The sequence below is a fragment of the Chinchilla lanigera genome, unplaced genomic scaffold, assembly GCF_000276665.1.
Source record: "Chinchilla lanigera isolate Chin_1 unplaced genomic scaffold, ChiLan1.0 scaffold00136, whole genome shotgun sequence".
NCBI lineage: Eukaryota > Metazoa > Chordata > Mammalia > Rodentia > Chinchillidae > Chinchilla > Chinchilla lanigera.
In genome coordinates, this window is record NW_004955537.1 from 2402275 (window position 1) to 2421688 (window position 19414).

Consider the following 19414-nt stretch of genomic DNA (forward strand, 5'->3'; position numbering starts at 1 on the left):
TAGAAGAATGGAACAAACACAGTGAATCTAAGAAGGAAAGAAAGCCACTATTACATAATAAATGACCTGACCTTTTCTCCTTACCAACTGTTTAATGCAAATGTGTAGGATAACTTTTGTAAGAAACTGCAAATTTTGTTAAGGAGATAACTGTGATTCCTTGATGAACACAGGTGAAGGACAGTCCAGTAATTTAAATGGACATGTTCTTGTCTGACCAGGTGTCATTGCAGAGCACTAGCCAAGGCCTTTAATAACTAGGGGGGGAGTAGGGCAAACTGGCTGGCATTCAGGCCTAGAGTTTGAGCCTGGACGAGGCCAAGGGACTTAGATGTCTAAAATTCAATTTTAGATTATGTTGCTGTGATTTAAATCCCTTCTTCCCCAAATCTTCCATACAGATTTATGTGAACCTCAGATTAGCATATCCAACTGCCTGCTCCATGTCCTTATTGGAGTATCTATTGGGCATCCAACTCAGTACATCCAGAACCAAATGACTCCAACTTCATCAGTGTTCCATTCTCAGTTAATACCAGTGAACCCAGCTATCTTTTCTTTCTCTTTTTGTCAAAACTCACCTCAATTTCATCAGCAAATCATGTTGGCTGAAACTTTAAGATGCATCTCCATGTTGACCACATCTACTTGCTGCTTCTACACAGGGCAAGCCGTCATCACGTGTCCCCTGACAACAGCAACTACCTCGTGACTGGTGTTCCCGTTTCTGCTTTTGCTTCTGTCTTACTTTCTTCATCCCTGAGACACAATACCTGACACCCACAACTTAAAGGAGAGGTTTATTTTGGCTCACATTTTAGAAGTTTCAGTCCATGTTCAGCAGGTTCAAAAACACAAAAAAGTATGGTGGAAGTGGTGCCAGCGAGGAAAACTGCTTATATCATGGTGGCCAGGGAGCAGAGTTCACAGGTTAGAGACAGGGAGGGAGATATATTCTTCTGAGCCATGCCCCCAGCCACCCGCTTCTTGTGACTGGACCTTACCTGCTAATAGCACATTTAGCAAAAAACTCATCAGTGGACCAAAGGGCAAGGTGCCTCCACGGTCTCATCTCCCAGCAGCCCCACCTATGAGCATGTGGGGCTTTGAGGGGACATCTAGATATAAACTGTAACACTCCCTTACAGCTTACAGCAGACAGAAGATCCTTTAAAAATGTAAATCAGATTGTCATTTCTCTGACCAGTGTTCTCCACTGGTGACTTATTAGCACTGAAATAAAACTCTTAGTTCCATGTGACCATGAGGTCCCATGTACCTGCATCCTGCCACCTCTCCAATTTCATGTATATTGGCCCAGCTGTGGGCCTCCTTGCTAATCTTTCCAATATACCTACATGGCTCTGCCTCAGCACCCTTCAAATTCTTTAGAAGGTTTTCCCCCTAGATATGTGTATGATTTGTTCTTTTACTTCCTTCAGGTCTTTGTTCAAATATGACTTCCTCAAGAAAGCCTTCAAGGTGCTGGGGATATAGCTCAGTGGCATAAGCGCCTGCCTGGCAAGTGCAAGGTTGAGAGTTCAATCCCTGGTACCGCAAACATTAAAAAAAAAGCCTTCAAATGGCCTAAAACTGACCCATGCCTCCCTTGTAGCCTTCATAATTCATCATCCTCTTTATCCTTGGTTTGGCTTCTTTTTTCCCCATAACACAAATTGCTATCTAACACTTTATTATACATTTGTTGGTCGCTTATTGCAATCAATAGAATGTAAGCTCCATGAATATAAATTTTTCTTTTCTTCTTACTGCTATATCCTTAGCACCTGGGAGGCACTCAGTAAATGAATAAGTGAAACTAAAGGAAAGATCTGACTTTCATAATAGAAAATAGCTTGCACTGAGAACCTTGCACAAGGTGGTATAGGATGCCAACCCTCAGAGCCAGAGATCACCGGTGTGGCAATGCACACCTATACTTCCAGTAGTTTGGGACACTGAGGCAGGAGGGTCACAATTTAGGACAGCCTGGACAACCTGACAAGACTCTGTCTTGAAATAAAAATGGTCTGGAGATGAAGCTCAGAGGAAAGGCTCTGGGCTCAATCAAGGAAGGTGATATGAGAATGAAAATGAGAACGGAAGATTCTGTCTAGGAATCTCAGACTTTCTGAACCATGTGGAAGGAGAAAGATTGTGCAACTCCCACGGACACCTGTATTCCATGTATCTTATTTTACTTTAATATCACAAAAGATGAGGAAACTAAAGATGAAATCAGTTTTTCTGACTTTTTTTGTTTCCAGGAATCAAACTCAGGACCTTGCGCTTGCCAGGCAGGCACTTATGCCACTGAGCTACATCCCCGGCCCTTTTTCTGACTGTAGTAAGCACACTGCTTCCAAGACACGATATAACGGAGAAGAATGCCTGGAAAAGTTAGTAACAGTTCAAGGAATGAGCACATGGTTCATAGAGAAAGTGACAGTTAATTTGGTATCTTAAGACCAGACAACCTTACAGATAGAGCAAAGCAGACCAGGAGAAAGGACAAAAAATGTATTAGGGTAAGACAGTTAGATGGAGGAGCTGTTTAAGAATACTGAATAGTCAACTTGGCTGAAACTTAGGGTGTTGAAAGAGCACATTGGTAGATATGGTCTGTAAGGGCCAGAATATGATTGAAGAATTTGGAGTTTATCATGGAGCATTAAGCCATAGAGCAGTGGGATCAGAGCACTGCTTTACTAAGGTCACTTGGGGTGCCATGGACAGAGTGACCAAACGACTACTGTAATAACCTCAGTCAAGACCCCTTCCACAGCAAGCTAGTCTCTCAAGCTGGGAGGATGAGGTTAAAACCAGCCCTGACATATTCACCAAACAGCCACTAGTTGGCAGCAGTGTGCCAATGGACAAACCAAGCACCCTAACCGGCAGTCCCCAGTCCCTCCTTGGCTTTGACCTGGTATAATGGATCACCTGGTAGAAAACAGAAATGCGAGGGGTGAAGAGGGCACCCCAAAGGACCAGAGGAGGAGAATGTGGATGTCAGAAAATAGATGGTTTGGGCTGGGGACATAGCTCAGTGATACAGCACCTGCCTGGCAAGCGCGAGGTCGTAAGTTCGATTCGCAATACCAGTACCAAAGCCAAACCAAACCAAACCAAACCAGATGGCTCCATGGCCACAGGATGTGGATGAGGTGGGATGGAGACAGTGGTGAGCGATAGAGGGAGCTTGTGAAAGGGCCTGGATTTTCAGGCATAAAAAGATGAATAGTATCTTCAGGGAACTGGGAACCCAGGGAGGGTTTAGAAGCAGGAGAGAAACATGATCAAATTTGCATTGTGGGCAAAGAGGAAGGAGAAGGGAGTGAGCAGACTGTTGCAGTGATCCTGGGAGAGACGAAGAGTGGGTCATACAATGGTAATTGCAATGAGGGACAGTCACATCTGCAGTGGATCTAAGAAATAGAAACCATAGACTAAAAAAAGGAGTCATTAAAAATGCAGTTTTGACAAGAGAGAATGGATATTCCTTTCCCTATTAGTAAATACACTTTCTGAATTGGGTTTCTGACTAAAATTGCACTGGAAGAACTCAGATTTCGTACGTTCTTTGGTTCTAAATTCTAGCCCAATCATTCAATAATGCTGACCACATTCTGTGGTGGAAACAGGGGACCAGGGACTGATGTAGTCCTTGTTCTTTCCTACTGTGGTGGAAGGACTGCCAAATCTACTCTGTGCGACACATTTTGTGGGAGGAAATACAGGTCGCCGTGGAGTCCAGAAGGCCTTCGGGAATCCTGAGCCTAGGATTTCAAATGCAGGATTAAACAAAACTGGACAATGGTGGCCTAGGCAAAGAGGCCAGGGGAAGCAGCCTCGTTGCCCAGTTGTCAGCAACTGTAGACGTCGCCTGATGCGTAACAGGTACCCAAGTGAGCTACAAGCCTCAGCATATCCGCCGCTGGGCAGGTCACCCCTCCCCAGCGCCTCCTCAAAAGGGAGGACCGAGGGCTCAGCTGGTCGCTAGGGTCCAGCACCACTGCGCCCCGCTGCGGCTGATTGGTGGAGACACCGCCTAGCCCCGCCCCCTCTGAGCAGTACGTGTGCCCTAGTCCGCCCTGCGCAGGCCCGCCAGTGAAGGGGGATGGGCGGTCGCCCTGGCAATGGGAAGCCGCACCTTGTACTCAAATCAAATCGTCCGCACCCGGGCAGGCCGCATCCGTTATAGAAAAGGGGTCGGGGACCGGAAGCGGGGCAGCGGCTGAAGACGGAAGGGGCTCGAAAGGTCTCCGTGCGCCTCCGGGTCACTTCGCTTTTGTGCAATGGCCACGGTCTGGGGCGTGGGTACCGACCTAGGGCGGGAGGGAACTGGGAAGTGGGCTCTCAGGTGTTTGCAGACCCAGATCTGGACCCCTGGGCCGGAGCGGGGGATGCCCGGTTCTGCCAGCCCCTTGCGGTCCAGGGAAATGGGGCAGGCTGCCCCTGGCCTCTGACACACTCCTCTCGCCCGACCCACACCCGTATCCCAGGTCTCTTCCACTCAGGGTCCATTAGGTGCCAGAGGATTGAGCTGTGAGCGCAGCCCTAGCAGCCTGGGCCCCTGCCTTTCCTCCTGCCTCCCAGTCAGTGAAACTTAGCGGGACAACTGCCAACAGGATTTTGGGAACATACCAGGCTTCCCTCACCTGGCTCAGTCCTACATCCACTGGTTAACCGCCTTGCCCCGTGGTCAGGCAAGGCAGATCGTCTCTCAACCCAATTCCTCATCGCAGGTGGGGATGACACCTCACACATTTTCTATGCAGTACCGAGGGATGATACAGACACTTTCATTTGCTAAGTACCTGTTTTCCCTTCTTACCCTCTCCTTAAAACCTCAAGGCAAGACAATTTTAGTTTTGCCTGTGTGGTTTTGAAGGCAAATTCGATTTTGCCAGCTGAGCCTCTAGCTATAAACATCTTGGTTCTTCCTTTGAACTACTCTGTGTGCCATAAGCTAAGCAGTGAATAGAGTAGTTCTGAGAACCCGGACAAACCAAATTGGCTCCTTCCCATAAAATTCGGACAGGAGAAATTTGGACTTGTAATAAAGGTGGAAGGGTACAAGTACCACGGGAAAGGAAGAGATGAATGGGTCTTGAAATCTGGGGATGCACTGGGAGGGTCAGCAGTAGCATTTAGCTTGAAGCAATTTAGAGGGAGCAATTCCAAAAGATTAAGGCAGCTTGATAGTTCCCAGCTCCCTCCCGCCCTGGTTCGGTACCCACAGGTGCAGGGAGCCTGGTCAGCCCTATCACCCCTAGCTGCTGCCCAGAAGGCTCCCCAAGGCCCCACTTCCTGTCTCTGACCCCTTTTCTATAAGGGAGGCATACTACCCTGGTGGAGATTTGAGGACCAGGTGCGGGCACCCACTACCAGGCTCATAAAAGAACATGGTTAATTTTGGGGGTGGGGTGTAGAAAAGGCTTGGAAAGACCCAAAGGAAGATACAGTACTTCATATCTGAGATAACGCCTGTTAAACCCAAGCATCACAGTCAGCAAATAGCTGTCGGCTTTGAACACTATCAAATATATGATGGAAATAACTTGAATGTCAAGATAAAGCATTTGGATTTTCTCTGTGTAACAGACACAGATTTTTACACAACGAAGGGCACTGATCATGGGTGTTTGGAAGGGATGGGATCCTGAGCCAGAAAGTCAACAACCACTGCAGTCATCACAACTCTGCTTCTTTCCCTCGCCCGCCCAAACCTCCCTACCTTCCGTCCACAAGCATCTCAAAGCCATGTTTCTAAAAACCAGCCATTTATATCTCTTTAGGTAAGTTACAGGAGGAGTGTGGTGGTGTATTTACAAGTTGGTTTGTCCAGATATACTATAACTTAGTGCCTGTATTTAATATTGACAACCAAAAAATATATATAAATATCTTCCATCTATACACAGCAGGGCAGAAGTGTCCATGTCTTCTTCAGCAGTAAGTTAGCCTCCCAAAGCCTTTTCTCATGGTGATTCAGTGCACAGGAGACTAGAACCTGGCAGCCCTTCCCCTCTCCTCCCTGCACTTCTGTGCTCCCAACTGGTCTTAGGCAAGGAAAGATTAATCTGAGTGGTTGGGTAGGAAGAGATGGGCAAATCCTAAAATGAAGCCCAACCCCTAGGGCAGAGAGACCCAGGCCTGCACAGGGGGCGGCCACGGCCACCTCCTAGGGTAGAAGCCTTGTACTTCATAGTTCGATTAGTGTGTCCTTGGTCATAGGTCCAGCCCTAAGATTAGCTTGGTGAAGAAGGCGAGTGTCTGCACAGGGCCTGGTCCCACCCACAGGCACTGAGCCACTCAGGGTGAAGCCTGGGGTGAGGGGACAGGAGTCTGGCTGATAAAAAAATAATAACAAAATCAGTAATAAAAAAATTATAAAACCTGTTGCTTGTCCGAATAGATTTGAGCAACAGTCTTGCTTCTGTTAAAATTCTGGAGCCATTACAGTCCTGAATACGCTTCTAGACATCATCATTGCTGGCTGAAGAGAGGAGACCCAGGCCTGGCTCAGCTGAGATCTGTCAGTTTAGAAGTCTCATCCAGCTGCCTGTGCTCCAGAAATATCCTTGGGGCTGCTGGGAGCAGGCCAGGCTGGTGGTGTGGGGCACCTCACACTTGGGAATCAGCTCCCAAAGGGCGGAACAACTCTTCAGGTGTCTTGTCACTCTGGTTGGCTCCCCCCTGCCGGAAGCCAGAAGCGATCTCATCGAAGGTCCGGCCTTTTGTCTCAGGAACTTTGAAGTAGGTGAAGACGAAGAACAGAACCAGGAGCACAGTGAAGATGATGAAGACATAAGGACCACACAGTTGCTGGAAAACACAGACACAGTTCAAGTTATGACCCCCACACCAGCTGCAGGACTGTGAATAAATTAACTTTACTTCTGGGCCTTCGATCTGAAAACTGGAATTAATGCAACCCAGGGACGCTATGATGATTAAATGAACCTGTGCCAACTGGCACGTGACAGGCTGCAGGAACATCAATCATTCCAAGCTAACCACCCGTGAAGTTGAGTGTTCTTAGCCAGGTAACTGGAGCTTCTGAGCCTTCTCAGCACGATTCCTAACAGGAATGCTGGGAGAACACTCTACAGTACTACATTTGGGGGTCACTCCATGCAGGCAATAAATGGCGAGCACAGACACAGCGAGGGTTCTCACCTCCACATACTGGAAGCACATGCCCACAATGAAATTTGAGGTCCAGTTGGAGAAACCAGAGACGGCAAAAGCAGCTGGGCGAGGGCCCTGGCTGAAAAGTTCAGCCACAATGAACCACGGGATGGGGCCAGGGCCCACTTCAAAGAAGGCCACAAAGCCAAAAATGGCCACAATGCTCAGATACGACATCCAGGGCAGCTGCTCCTGTTGAGGAAGATGGGGGAGGGAGTCAGACTGGGTTGTGATGGCTCTTCAGAGGAAACAAATTGCAGAGGCCCCAGCTTGTGGGTGGAGGGCATGAGGCCTAGAACTGATCCTGGATTTGCTGTGTGACCCAGGCACCCTTTGTGTGGGTCTCAATTTCTCATTTGAACAAAAATGACTTATGCCCTATAGGATGGTTCCAAGTCTGAGCCCACCCTCTGGGAGCGGCAATGTGGTATCCAGGTGGGAGGTGCTAAGAAGGTCCATGGGGTGCCCTGGCTCTGGCTGCAAGTTTTCTGTAGTGAAAGAACACTCCAGGGGCTGGGGTACCTTTATGTGATAAGGTGCCCAGCTCAGGCTGGCATAGAGTAGGCGCTATGATTCTATATATAATCATTCTCCTTGAAGAGATCATTATAGAAAAGATCATCATAGAAAGATCATCTGGTTTAGCCCTCAGATCTGCTGCTCATCACTTGCTGCACGCTCACTCTTAGCAATAGACTTTCCAAGCCAAGATCAGCTTAAATATGTGCAGTGATGCTTTCCTTGCCCAGAGGTTGGACAAATGACTGTTCATGTGATGAGTCCCTAGTACAAGTTATCGCAGTGGTTACACCCATAGACTTGGGGGCCAGTAGTCCCAGGCTCATTACTGACTTCATTCTTTATCTGAAATGGGGCTTTGGTTTTCTCACCCATCAAATGAGAATATAGTCTGCACATCCTTAGTCTGAAAATCTGAAATCTAAAATGCTCCAAAAATTTACAACTTTTTGAGTACTGCGGACATGACACTATGAGCAGGAAGTTCCACACCTGGCCTTATGTGATGGGTCGTAGGCCAGGATGGGTCTATGGGCCTGCATTTGCAGGCACATTAAGAATATTATATATATATAAAAAAGAATATTATAAAAACTGCCTTCAGCCTATGTGTATAAGGTGTACAAGAAACAAATGAATTTTGTGTTTAGACTTGGGTCCCACGTCTAAGTCTATTCAAACACTTAAGAATCCAAAAACTCCTGAAATCTAAAACACTTCTAGTCTCAGCACTTCTGATAAAGGTAACTCAACCTATAGCAGCTGAACTGCACCTGAGCTGTGAGAATGCAGTGCAACAGGTGTGTTTTTGCACCTCCATGGTGACACTTCCGAGGGCTGGTGTGAAGGTGAACTGAAGCTTCAGTTAAAGGCTTTGAAGTCTGATACTAGGTAAGGCAGTGCCCTGGGGGGATGACAGCTTGGGGTCTAAGGGCAGTGCTGCTGTGTTGAGAAATGACATAATCCTGACAGGAAGGAACAGATTCAAGACAGGACTGAGTGTGATGGAAGGAGGTAACCCCAGGAGCCAGAAGGTCAGGCCCCAGGGCCGGAGTGGGCAGAAGCAGGGAGAGCTCAGCCCTCACCTAGTCTGGTAGGCACTTTGGGATCTAAGCCCAAGTGGACCCCCACCCCCTCGGCCCTGTAGAGTGTAGCCACTCACCAGCAGTGCCAGCGCGATGGTCATGAGCACAGCACAGCCTGCCATGCCAGCCAGGCCTATGAGGTGTAGAGTCCGCCGGCCAGCTCGCTCCACCACGAACAGCTGTGGGCAGGGACAGTGTCAGGTCACCCTCTTGAAGCCCACCTACCTACACGCTAGCCTCAGCAGCCAAGAAAGCTGGCACACACAGGCCAGCATGGAAGTTAGGACTCCCTCTCCCTTGGGCTCAGTTAAGGGGCCACATACGGGATGAGGGGCAGCGAGCTGGCTCTGAAACCTGACAGCAGCACAGGAATGAGAGGTCACCCACTGCTGAGCATCCTGGCTGTGACCTTGGGAGAACATTTGCCATTTCACCTCCCTTAAAATCCACATCAGCTTTCTGCTAAGTAATGACTCTCGCAGGTTGCTGAGGATGAAATGAGAGCACGTTCACGTGCCTGGCTCCCAGGAAATGCTGCCATTTACTCTGCCACAAGGCCCTGAGCTGGGCCCCAGCTGCTCACCCACAGCAAGCAAAGACTCACCGATACGACGGTAAAGGCTGTGTTGACGATGCCTGAGCCGATGGTGGCATACACAGGCTGCTGCACTCCCGCCTTCTCGAAGATGCTTGTGGAATAATAGAACACCTGCCAGACAGAGATTGCTGGGGTCGGCTGGGCTCTCTGGCCCTCCCCAGCCTCTGTAGTATGGATGGGTGTGGGATACAACGTGTGCAGACAGAAGGGATAAATACTTCTGTGCAGACAGAAGGGATAAATACTTCTGAGGCAGATGGACATTGTATAGTGACCTTAAGGGCTTTGACTCTAAAGGGAAGCTTCTCCTGGCAGAGAAGATTCCCTCCTGTTTGCTTTGGGACTTGTTCACAGCACATACTTGTGCTAGGCCTTGGCTGGGCCCACAGGAAGGGTGGGTGGGGCACTCACAGCATTGATGCCCGACAGCTGCTGGGACAGCTGCAGCACCACGGCGATGAGGATGGGCTGGCGGTAGGCGGGGGAGCGGAACAGCTCCAGGATGGTGACCTTCTTCTCCCGCATCATCTGCCGACTCTCCTCCTTCATCTCCTGCAGGTCTTGGCTCACGTCAGCTGTCCCGCGCAGCTTCTTCAGCACTGGTGGGACCAGAGGGAAGGTGGGGTGGCTCAGAGTAGGAAGGCGGCCAGGGCTTAGGGGGTGGGGAGGACGGCAGGGCCCAGCCCATACCACTCTTGGCCCGGTTCTCCTCATTGCGGTTGATGAGCAGGAAGCGGGGGCTCTCAGGGCAGAAGGGCAGCAGCACGCACTGCAGCAGGGCTGGGGCGAAGATGACACTGAGCAGCAGGGGCCACAGCTCCTCATTGCCCATGATGGAGTCCAGGCCGAACACCTGGGGGGAAGCGGGGCTGTGAGTGCCCTGCACCCACACTCCCACCTTTCCTGCTTAGGGAAGAGCTCTAGTTGTGGCAGTTCTGCCTCTTAACACGTGGTGTGACCTCTCTCAACCTCAGTTTCCTCGCCTGAAACGGGAAAGTAGGACCTAACTCACAGATCACTGGGAAGACAAGACAAGGCTACTAGTGTGTCTGGCACAGAGTATGGGGTGACTCCTCTGTCACAGGAGGGCTGGAGGGATGGGGATGGAGGAGCCCTCTGGGGAGAGGGTACATGAAGGCCTACAGGCCTGGAGGTGCAAAGCAGTGCAGCATGTTGTGGGAACTGTGAGGTCCCTTGTGGTTGGAGGCCCAGTGTGAAAAGGGAATGAAAGGAGATGAGAAGGATCAAACAATCTTTCTGTCTGGCTGGCCAGGGAGGCCAGAGGAAGATTTGCAAGTCGCTGTGCACGCCCTGGGACCTGGACACCCCAAGGCTGTCCTCTGCAGGGCTGTGAAGGCTGATGGAAGTCTAGTTAGAGAAGCTCCACCCTACTGGGCACGCAGACCCATCCCTGGCTTACCTGGGCAATGAGGATGCCAACAACGATGCCCAGCTGGTGCAGGGTGCCTAGAGCACCACGAAGAGCTGTGGGTGACACCTCCCCAACATACATGGGCACAAAGCCCGTGGTCAGGCCGCAGTATACACCGATGATGAAGCGGCCCAAGATCAGCATCTCAAAAGACTTGCCCAGTTTCGAGAAGCCCATGAGCACAGCAGACAGGAAGGCCAGCAGGTTCATCATCAGCATAGAGTTCCGCCTGGGGGTGGGGTCAGAGGTCAGGAGGGTCCCGAGCCCAACTCTCCAGGGGCTAGGCTACAGGTGACACCCTCGAACAGGCAGGGAAGTCTCCCTCCCCCACCTGATTCCCACTTAGGACGCCCCCAAGGGCAGGCTCAGGGCCCCTCCTGCTCACCGGCCAAAGCGGTTAACAAAGAGGCCCACAGAGAAGGACCCAATCATTCCTCCAACAGAGAAGATGGCCACTGAGAGGGACCAGAGTGTGGTGAGTGTGGTGGGCAAGATGGGCTCCCCATAGCGGTGGATCCACGTCTGGTTGTAGAACTCCTCGATCACCTATAGGGGAGAAACAGCTTGGGTGGGTGGTGAGACCAGGACCCATGCCTTCTGGGAGGGTCATTTACCACCAGATGCTGGAGGCCCAGGGCCCATCTCTGTGGTAAGTAAACTTTAGAACTAAGTCCCTCCCTTTTTGCAGGCCTGTTTCCTCAGGTGAGAAGCGGGGGCGGCCTCCATCTCCGAGGGCCAGCTCTCACCCTTCCCTCAGGTATGGTTTCCAGTGCCCTGGGGCTTCATGTTCGACATACTTGCTGGAGATGATGGCTAATGACCAATGTGGCAAGAACAGGCACAACAGAGGAACAGGCAGAAAATGCTCCTGCCCACTTGAGTCTTCACTCTGCTACTGAGGTGTTCCAAAGTCCCAGCTCTAAATCAACCCTTCTGTCAACCCCCTGCTGAGGAAGAAACAGCTGGACAGACAGGTTCTGCCATTTTGGTGACTCTGTCGGGGGGCACTCACTGACTTTGCACTCGGCCTGGCCTGGTGTGACCAACTCACACACATCACCCTTCAGACACGCTCACAGGGCTCACACTGATACCGTTCCTCAGGCCCTCCGGTTGGCCTGGGAGTGCTACCCTGAGGCCTGGTCTCCTCCCATTTCCATCCAGTGCCCAGCTGGGAGGTCTAGGGAAAGGTAACAGACAAGGAAGCAAAGCAGTTCCAGGAACTGGAGACACCTGTCCTGGATAGTCCTGCCCATAGCCCTTCCCCCGCGCTGGGGAGGGCCTGGCCTAATGCCAAGGATGTGGCCAGCACAGGCAGGCCTATCTCTGAGCACACTCACCACACTTAGGCAATGCTGACACACACCCAGCGCCACAGGTCTGGCCAGACCCATCCGGGACTCATGGAGCCAGGCACAGACTCCACTGCCTAAGAGGTCCCCTCCGCATATCCCATCATGATGCGATGATTATATTCATAGCACCTGAAGTCTCCTGGCCTTGCCAGTCACAAACCGCATGCCCCTCCTCCCTCGATACTTGCAGCTCCCATTCAATTCTAGGCGAACCCAGCCATGCCCACATCCCTCCGCAGGAGTGTGTGCACCGAGCAGTAAGCGGCCTCTTCATCCTCCATCACCCCTGCTCTTTGTTCTCCCTACCCCTCCCAAGCCACAGGGGCCTAGCAGAACAGGAAGTAGTAGGTAGCCACACTTCCCAAAGGGGAAGTCAGGGCAGTCTCTGGAATATCCACTGGATATACTGAGCCTGGGTCCTTGGCTCCTAGCTGCTAACCATCTTTATCCCTGCCAGTTGTCATGATTGTCCTAGTACAGAAAAACCTGACTTGAGTCAGTGGGCCTCTGCCTGGCTACACAAGTTCAGGCTCTAGGGGGTTAGGAAAGGTTCTGGGGAGTGAGGAGCCTTGAGGATTATATGGTGATTCCAGGAAGCCAGAGGGCACTATGATTAGGAACCTGACTCTGAATTAGAACACAACCAAACTCAGATCCCAGCTCTGTTTCTTCCTTCTTTCCAGTGTGACCATGCACTAGTTATTTCATCTTTAATGAATTTTAATTAATTCATCTTTAAAATGGAGATGCTAGCAATAGTCATGCATCACTTAACAATGGGGATCCATTCTGAGAAATGTGTTATTAGGCAATTTCATCGTTGTTCAAACAGCAGGAGAGCACACTTAACACAAACCTAGGTGAGTAAAGACATGGCCTCTTGATGCAATCAGGAAACTCGGCAAACATGAGCTCTATAAGGCTGCTGCTGGGGTGACAGCACACTGTCCTACAGAACGCTTTTCTTTTTTTAAATAAAAGGAACATATTCTAAAATAACAAGAATATAGTAAAGAAAGTCAGTAACATAGTCATGTATTCTCTTTCGCATATCATATCGTTACGCATAGTACTGGATACTGTTTGTAATGTTATGTAGCAGGCAGCACAGTAGGTTTATCTACAACGGCAACTCTACAGGCACAGACATGTAAGCAGTGCGCCATGATGACATCTTACAATGGCTATGATGTTGCTAGGCCATAGGAATTTTTCACCTCCATTATAACCCTAGGGGACCACCTCTGGATATATAGCCTGCCACTGATCTAATTCAATATGGTGGTGACTGTATCTAATTCATAGTGCTGTGAGCAGTCAGTGAAACCTATTCATGGTGCTTCTACAGTGCCTCGCAGTACCATCCCTAAAGTCATCCTACACTCACCGGTACTGTCCCCAAGGCAGTGTGGACCACTGACAAAGTCTAACCAAGCCTTCATGGCACAATTCAAAATCAAGGTTCCTGCCAGGGGTCAATCCAACCTCTACCCACCACTGGCTTCTACCACTACCCTCAAAGCAGTGGCTACCCCTCTGCTCTCTCTAACATTTCCCCACCCCTCCCTGCCTCTGGATGGTGTTACTTCTGCCTTTGAGACCCCAGGTTTCCCCTGACTTCCAGGATTTATTCTCCCCGAGGACAGGGATCAGAGCCTGTGCCAGGGCTACCTGTGAGTGAGTAAAGGAATCAACGGGTAAGGGTCTCAGGCTTCCTCCTAGAAGCCTTGATTCTGGCAGGGACGGAGACAAGGCAGATTTTAACAAAACAAAACACACAGTGCTTGTATGGAAGGAACAAAACCAACTTCAGAGAACTGGCTGGGAACAGTAATGCCTCATTTATCAGGCTGTGCAGAGAACAAGCTGTTCCGGATAAGAGAACTATCCAGATACATGATGCTTGCTCCTCCCAAGGCCGAAACTCTCCTGCCCCACCATCTCCCTCATCGCTCAGGGACTAATCAGACTTACATACGAGGATTGATGACTGCCCTTAGCTTTTGATTTCTGCAATCTACAGGTCTCAGTCTTGCCCTATCCATTCTATAGTGCAAAGGTTTGTCTCCTACAGTTCTCCACACCCCTTTTAAAATTTGCCAAGTCAGCTATGGGAACTGAAGATTGAAACCAGGGTCTTAATCCTGAGCTGCATCCCCAAGTACATGCATTTGAGACAGGGTCTCATTAAGTTGCCTAAGCTGGGTTCAAACTTATGATCCTCTTACTCAACCTCTCAGAACCTACCTGAATTACAGGTGTGCACCACCATGCTCAACTCAGCTAATGAGACCTGTTTAAACCGTGTGCAAAGAAAATGCAAGACGTTTTAAGTAAGGGCTGACACTATCTACATGAGCTTAAGGACGTGATGCTGGGGTTTCTGTTCTGACAGCTCAGGGTGACAGCTTAAGGAGTCCAACCCTCTATGTGTCCTTAGCTCCTCTGCTGCTCAGGCCACTTACAGGGCTAAGAGGGTGAACAGCCAGCTTTGTTCATTCCAACCTTGGTCCAGACTCATCTTCTCAGGCCCCGGCAGCTTCCTGGGCAGCTGAGGCTGGACAACGGGCTTCTGCCTTGGCATCTAGAGTTTAACATTTGTGGGAAGAAGCCAGGCCTGTTTCCATTCCTGCTACTGGTGTGAGGTCTCTGTGTCCTCTTCCCGGGGACTGCATACGCGGCTCCAAGGTGACTCCTGGCCCAGGAAAGGCAGAGGGTCCCTGGAGAGTCACAGGAATTCTCCACGGGAAAAAGCCTGGATCACCTCTGCCAGCCAGTCACTGCCCTCAGCATTCTCAAGAACTGTCTAGGCCCTCAGTCTGCTGGCTCCTGCCCTGACAGTATCCCACGGAGAAGTTGCCACAAGGCCTGGGCACCCTCTTCAGCCCTGGCTGTTCTGAAGGCTCCCACCTCACATGCCCATCACAAGCCTGGAAGTCACCACGATCTTGCCATTGTCCCTGAATCCCACCATCCCACGATCCTATGATTCTGCCTCCTGATTTGTTCTACTTCTTGAACCAGGTAGCACCCACTGCGGGTTATGCCTAAACCCTGCTCCCAGACTCTTTCATCTCCCACCGCCAGATCCCACTTCCTACAGTGACTCCTCTGCGCAGCAGTAGGAGCCCTGCTAACGCACCTGCCCTCCACTGCTCTTCCACTCCCTTCCCAGCCCACTCCCAGCCTCCTCACCCGCTCAGGGTCTGCTGAGAAGCATAACAGGGAGAAAGGGAGGGCCCTGGTCAGTTTCAGGTCCTGCTGATAGCCACGTGGCTATGAGAGATCTCTGCAGAAGGCCCTCCTTGAACACAGGGCAAAGGCGCCCGCTTGACAATGCCATAGGGGCTCCAGTGGAGAAGCTGTTGGCTGTGCAGACCTGGTCTTAGGATGGGAAGAACCTCCTTACCCAGCAGCTGGGGATATGGGGTGTGCTACACACTCCTAAGGGCATTCTGGGAATTCCCAAGTCACCCTCCACCAGGCCCAGGCAACTGTGGGCGAGTACCACACAACTGGGGGATCTACAGAGGAAGTTCTTACTTCCTCCCTTGTGACCAAGGCGGCTGCAGAGGGGCAGGAGGCACAGCATCGTCTGCCACGTGGAGTAAATGGAATAAGCTGTTACTGTCACCATTGCTCTCAAGGAGAGAAGCCACCCCCTTCAGAGAAGCAGCAGGGTTTGGGGCTTCCATTTTTAGATGGACGGATAAATCACTGCCTTAAGGACCATATATATACAGCATACAGAACGGAAGAACCTGAAGGAACTAGGGGCTTGCCTTGGGGAAACCAGCAGGTACAGGCTCCAGCTTTCCGGACTTCTAGGGGTGAGACTGCCTACCCTATAAGGGCAGAGCTCCTTGTCTAAGGAGAGTATGCAAGTCAGAGTGATATAAAGCACAGACTGGTAAAAGGTTAGGTAGGACCTATCAGGTAGGGCCTCCGTTATGTGTATTTTCTGATCCTTTAAAAGTGTGAAACCATTCTTAGCTCACGGGCCACACACAAACAGGCTGCTGGCTGGGTCTGGCCCTCCTGTCATGCCCTGATGAGGATTCTAGACTACTGCCAAGAGGCCTGTCCGGGAGCCTCTGGCTGGTCTTACCATCCTTCCCTGGACACACTACCCTACATGGCCTGGATCCTCTACTCCATCCCCAGCAAGGCTCCCGAGGGTAGGTTACTGAGTTAAAGCCCCCTTTCAGCCCTCCTTCCTCTTTCCTAGATGTTACTGGGGCTAAATAGGAAGCCGGGCTCAGCTTGTTGGGAGGAAGGGTCAGCTTGTCCAAGTCAGTCCCGCAGCCTGGTCTTGACCCCTGCTCCGGCTTCTCTCTCACTGCTTCTCCTCTCCCAACTCCCAGCTGAAAGTTATGTCTCCACAGCAACTCAGCCACTCCTCAGGGCCAGCCAGGGACTCAGGGCCAGATGTTCAGGTGGAAGTCCCCTAGGGCCTCTCCTGGGGCCCAAGTTAGAGATCGATGCTGGCCCCAACCCATAGCAGAGGACAAGACCACCCAGGCTGCCAGAAGGAGCCCCAACGTGGCCTGCCCCCGAACCAAGGCCAAGCCTTTGCCCTGCCGCAGCAGCCTGCTCTCTGGTCCATGTTCTCCGTGGTCTCCCCACAGATCAGAGACCTTCGTCTCCCAGTGGCAGCACCTGGCAAAGCCCTTCTTTACCCTCGGGGGAAGGGCCTCCAGGAAGGCTTTCACCTACACTGGACTTGCACACCCTTGCTCTCGGCGATGCAGCAACCCGCCACATAACCCGAGCCCTGCACACCCCTGCACTTGCCTTTCCGCTTAGTCGCCTCCATGAACACACGGGTGCTCCTCTGGAAAGCCTTCCTGGTAAGCACCTCTCCTTCCCTATTGCAGCAGTTCTCAAATGGGCCAATGCTGCCTCCTCAATTCTGCCTGCTGTGTCCAGCCAGACACCTCCAGCTTGTCACACTGGCTACTGGTTATCTAGCGGGGAGAAGCCAGGGATGCTGCGGATCACCTTAGAGTGCATGAGCCGGCAACACTAAAGAATTGTCTGTAAAACTGTCCACAGAGCCGTTGGGGCTAAATATCCTCGCTCCCACAGGGCCTGTCTGTGTTCCCATCACTGCCCGCAAGGTACCGTGCTCGCTCTAGATTGAACTTCATCCCAGAGGTGGTCTGAATTACCTGTCACTGGTGCCCCAGCACAGGCAGAGAGAGTCATTACTAATTGAGGAAGAAGCCAAATCTAACCGAAGGGCTTAAGCTATACGATGATTGGGCTGTGACAGGGTGTGATGGTGTAAGAGATTGTGCAACTGTGTGGGAAACTACTGAGATGTCTGTGCATGACTGGGCTTGACTCAGCTCTGAACTCAGAGCATGAGGGAACAGCTGGGTGGCACTTATAGGCATGTGAAAGGGTGTTAGGGAGCTCATTTCTGTCTATCTTCCATAGCCATCAGGAGCACAGATTAGAACCAGACTTCCTGGGTTCAAATTCCAACTCTGCCAGTCACTAGCAGTGTGTCCTTGGTTTAGCTGCTCACCATCTCTGTGTGCTAGTTGCTTATGAAACAGGGATTATGGTGTGCATTCAATGGTGCTGTTTTGAGGAACTGGATTACTAATTCTAAAGTGCTTACAACGACGTCTGGCGCTCAGTAAGCGCTAAGGGTTTGTGGTGACAGTTTAAGGAAGAGGGGACCTAAGACTCTTTAGATCCTGACACAGACAGGAGCACCGTTCACCCGAGGGGCACAAGGTTGGGTGGGGCTGCTCCAGCCCGGTTTGGTCATGTCATTGCTCGTCACCCTAGAGACCTCATCTCTTCCACAGAACAAGGAGCCTCCCTTGCTGACCCATCTCTAGGTTCTGGGCTGCCTCACTCTCAGACATGCCTGACTGCTCAGTGACTTGCCATTTGGGGAGGGAAGAGGCTATCCTCAGATGGGCCAGGAGAGTGGCCAGGACACTTGCACTATCTGCTCCCTCTGGCTGGGCTTGCCTTTTCCACCACCATCCTCTGCTAGGAGAGGGACCACATGGCGTAGATGTCCCAGGGATGTCACTGTCACTCAGGGTGGGGCAGGGGCAAGGCACAGAGCGGGAGGTGCAAGAGATATGTGGTCCAGCTCCAGCTCAGCTTTCTTTGCACTGGCACGCAGCCTCAGCCAGCCTCAGTTTCCTCCTCTAGAAGTGAATGCAGAAGGTCATCTCAGCCTGCCTGACTCACAGAGCTGCTGGGAGGAGATAATTTAAGGGTAGGTGCTTTGTAAACATTTAAGATAGTATCTTGATTAATTAATTAACACTTCCAGGAGGAAGCCCTTTGGGCCTGTTTTATGGCAGAGTGCAAGCTTCTGGTAATGAGCAGCAGGCCTGACCAAAGTGTCTTCTTTAAAACCATGGCCACGCTGGGCGTAGTGGTGCATGCCTGTAATCCTAGCACTCTGGAGGCTGAGGCAGGAGGATCATTGCAAGTTCGAGATCAGCCTGGGCTACAAAGTGAGCTCAAGGCCAGCCCGAACTGCACAGTGAGACCCTATCTCAAAAAAAAAAAAAAAAGAAAGCAAGCCATGGCCAAGATGCTACTGCTTCCTGAGAGAAGTCATTCAGAGCAGACCAGGGAGGTTGGTGCGGGCAGCACAGGCAGTTAGCAACACCGCACTCGGGAGCACTTTGCACTGCATGCGCCGTTCCTTGGCTTGGATACCTGGCCCTCCTTCCCTGTGAGGCCAACTTACCCTACGAGGTTTAAGTCGGCTGCCAGACCCTGCACAAAGCCTTTCCTGTCTTCCCCACCACCCAGCCCCAGTGCCAGTCACTCCCTCTCCTTGCTTGCCCAGCGTCTGGAAGGCCTCCATATCTGTGGGGTCAACCAACTGGGGAGCATAAATACTTGAAAAATAAAAATTGTGTCTGTCCTAAACAACAACAACCTTTTTCTCCCTTGTCATTAGTTCCCAAACAACAGCAACTGCTGACTTGGCATTCATATTATGTTATGTAAGTAATCCAGAGATGATTTCAAGTATGTCAGAGGACATGGTAGGTGATGTACAAATACTATGCTACTGGATATAAGGGACTTGAGCATCTGAACACTTTGGGGTGTGTGTGCGCGCGTGTGTGTGTGTGTGTGTGTGTGTGTGTGTGCAATGTCTTGAAACCACTCCCTCATGGCTATGCGTGGGAAATCGTACCTGGCTTTTCCACAGGGCCTCCCCCACTCCTCTAGGTGG

General features: G+C 51.0%; 1 protein-coding gene across 1 annotated transcript in view; it reads right to left on the bottom strand.

Moving 5' to 3' along the window:
- Positions 1-5767: 5767 nt before the first annotated feature.
- Slc2a1 (solute carrier family 2 (facilitated glucose transporter), member 1) overlaps positions 5768-19414 on the bottom strand; it is a 30747-nt gene continuing 17100 nt past the window's right edge. The window contains exons 3-10 of the mRNA XM_005410625.2: positions 11217-11377; positions 10820-11060; positions 10090-10252; positions 9811-9998; positions 9406-9510; positions 8879-8980; positions 7186-7389; positions 5768-6831 (exon numbers count right to left, since the gene is read on the bottom strand). Coding sequence (XP_005410682.1) covers positions 6631-6831; positions 7186-7389; positions 8879-8980; positions 9406-9510; positions 9811-9998; positions 10090-10252; positions 10820-11060; positions 11217-11377 — 1365 coding nt within the window. The 3' untranslated portion in view covers positions 5768-6630. The remainder of the gene's footprint in view (positions 6832-7185; positions 7390-8878; positions 8981-9405; positions 9511-9810; positions 9999-10089; positions 10253-10819; positions 11061-11216; positions 11378-19414) is intronic.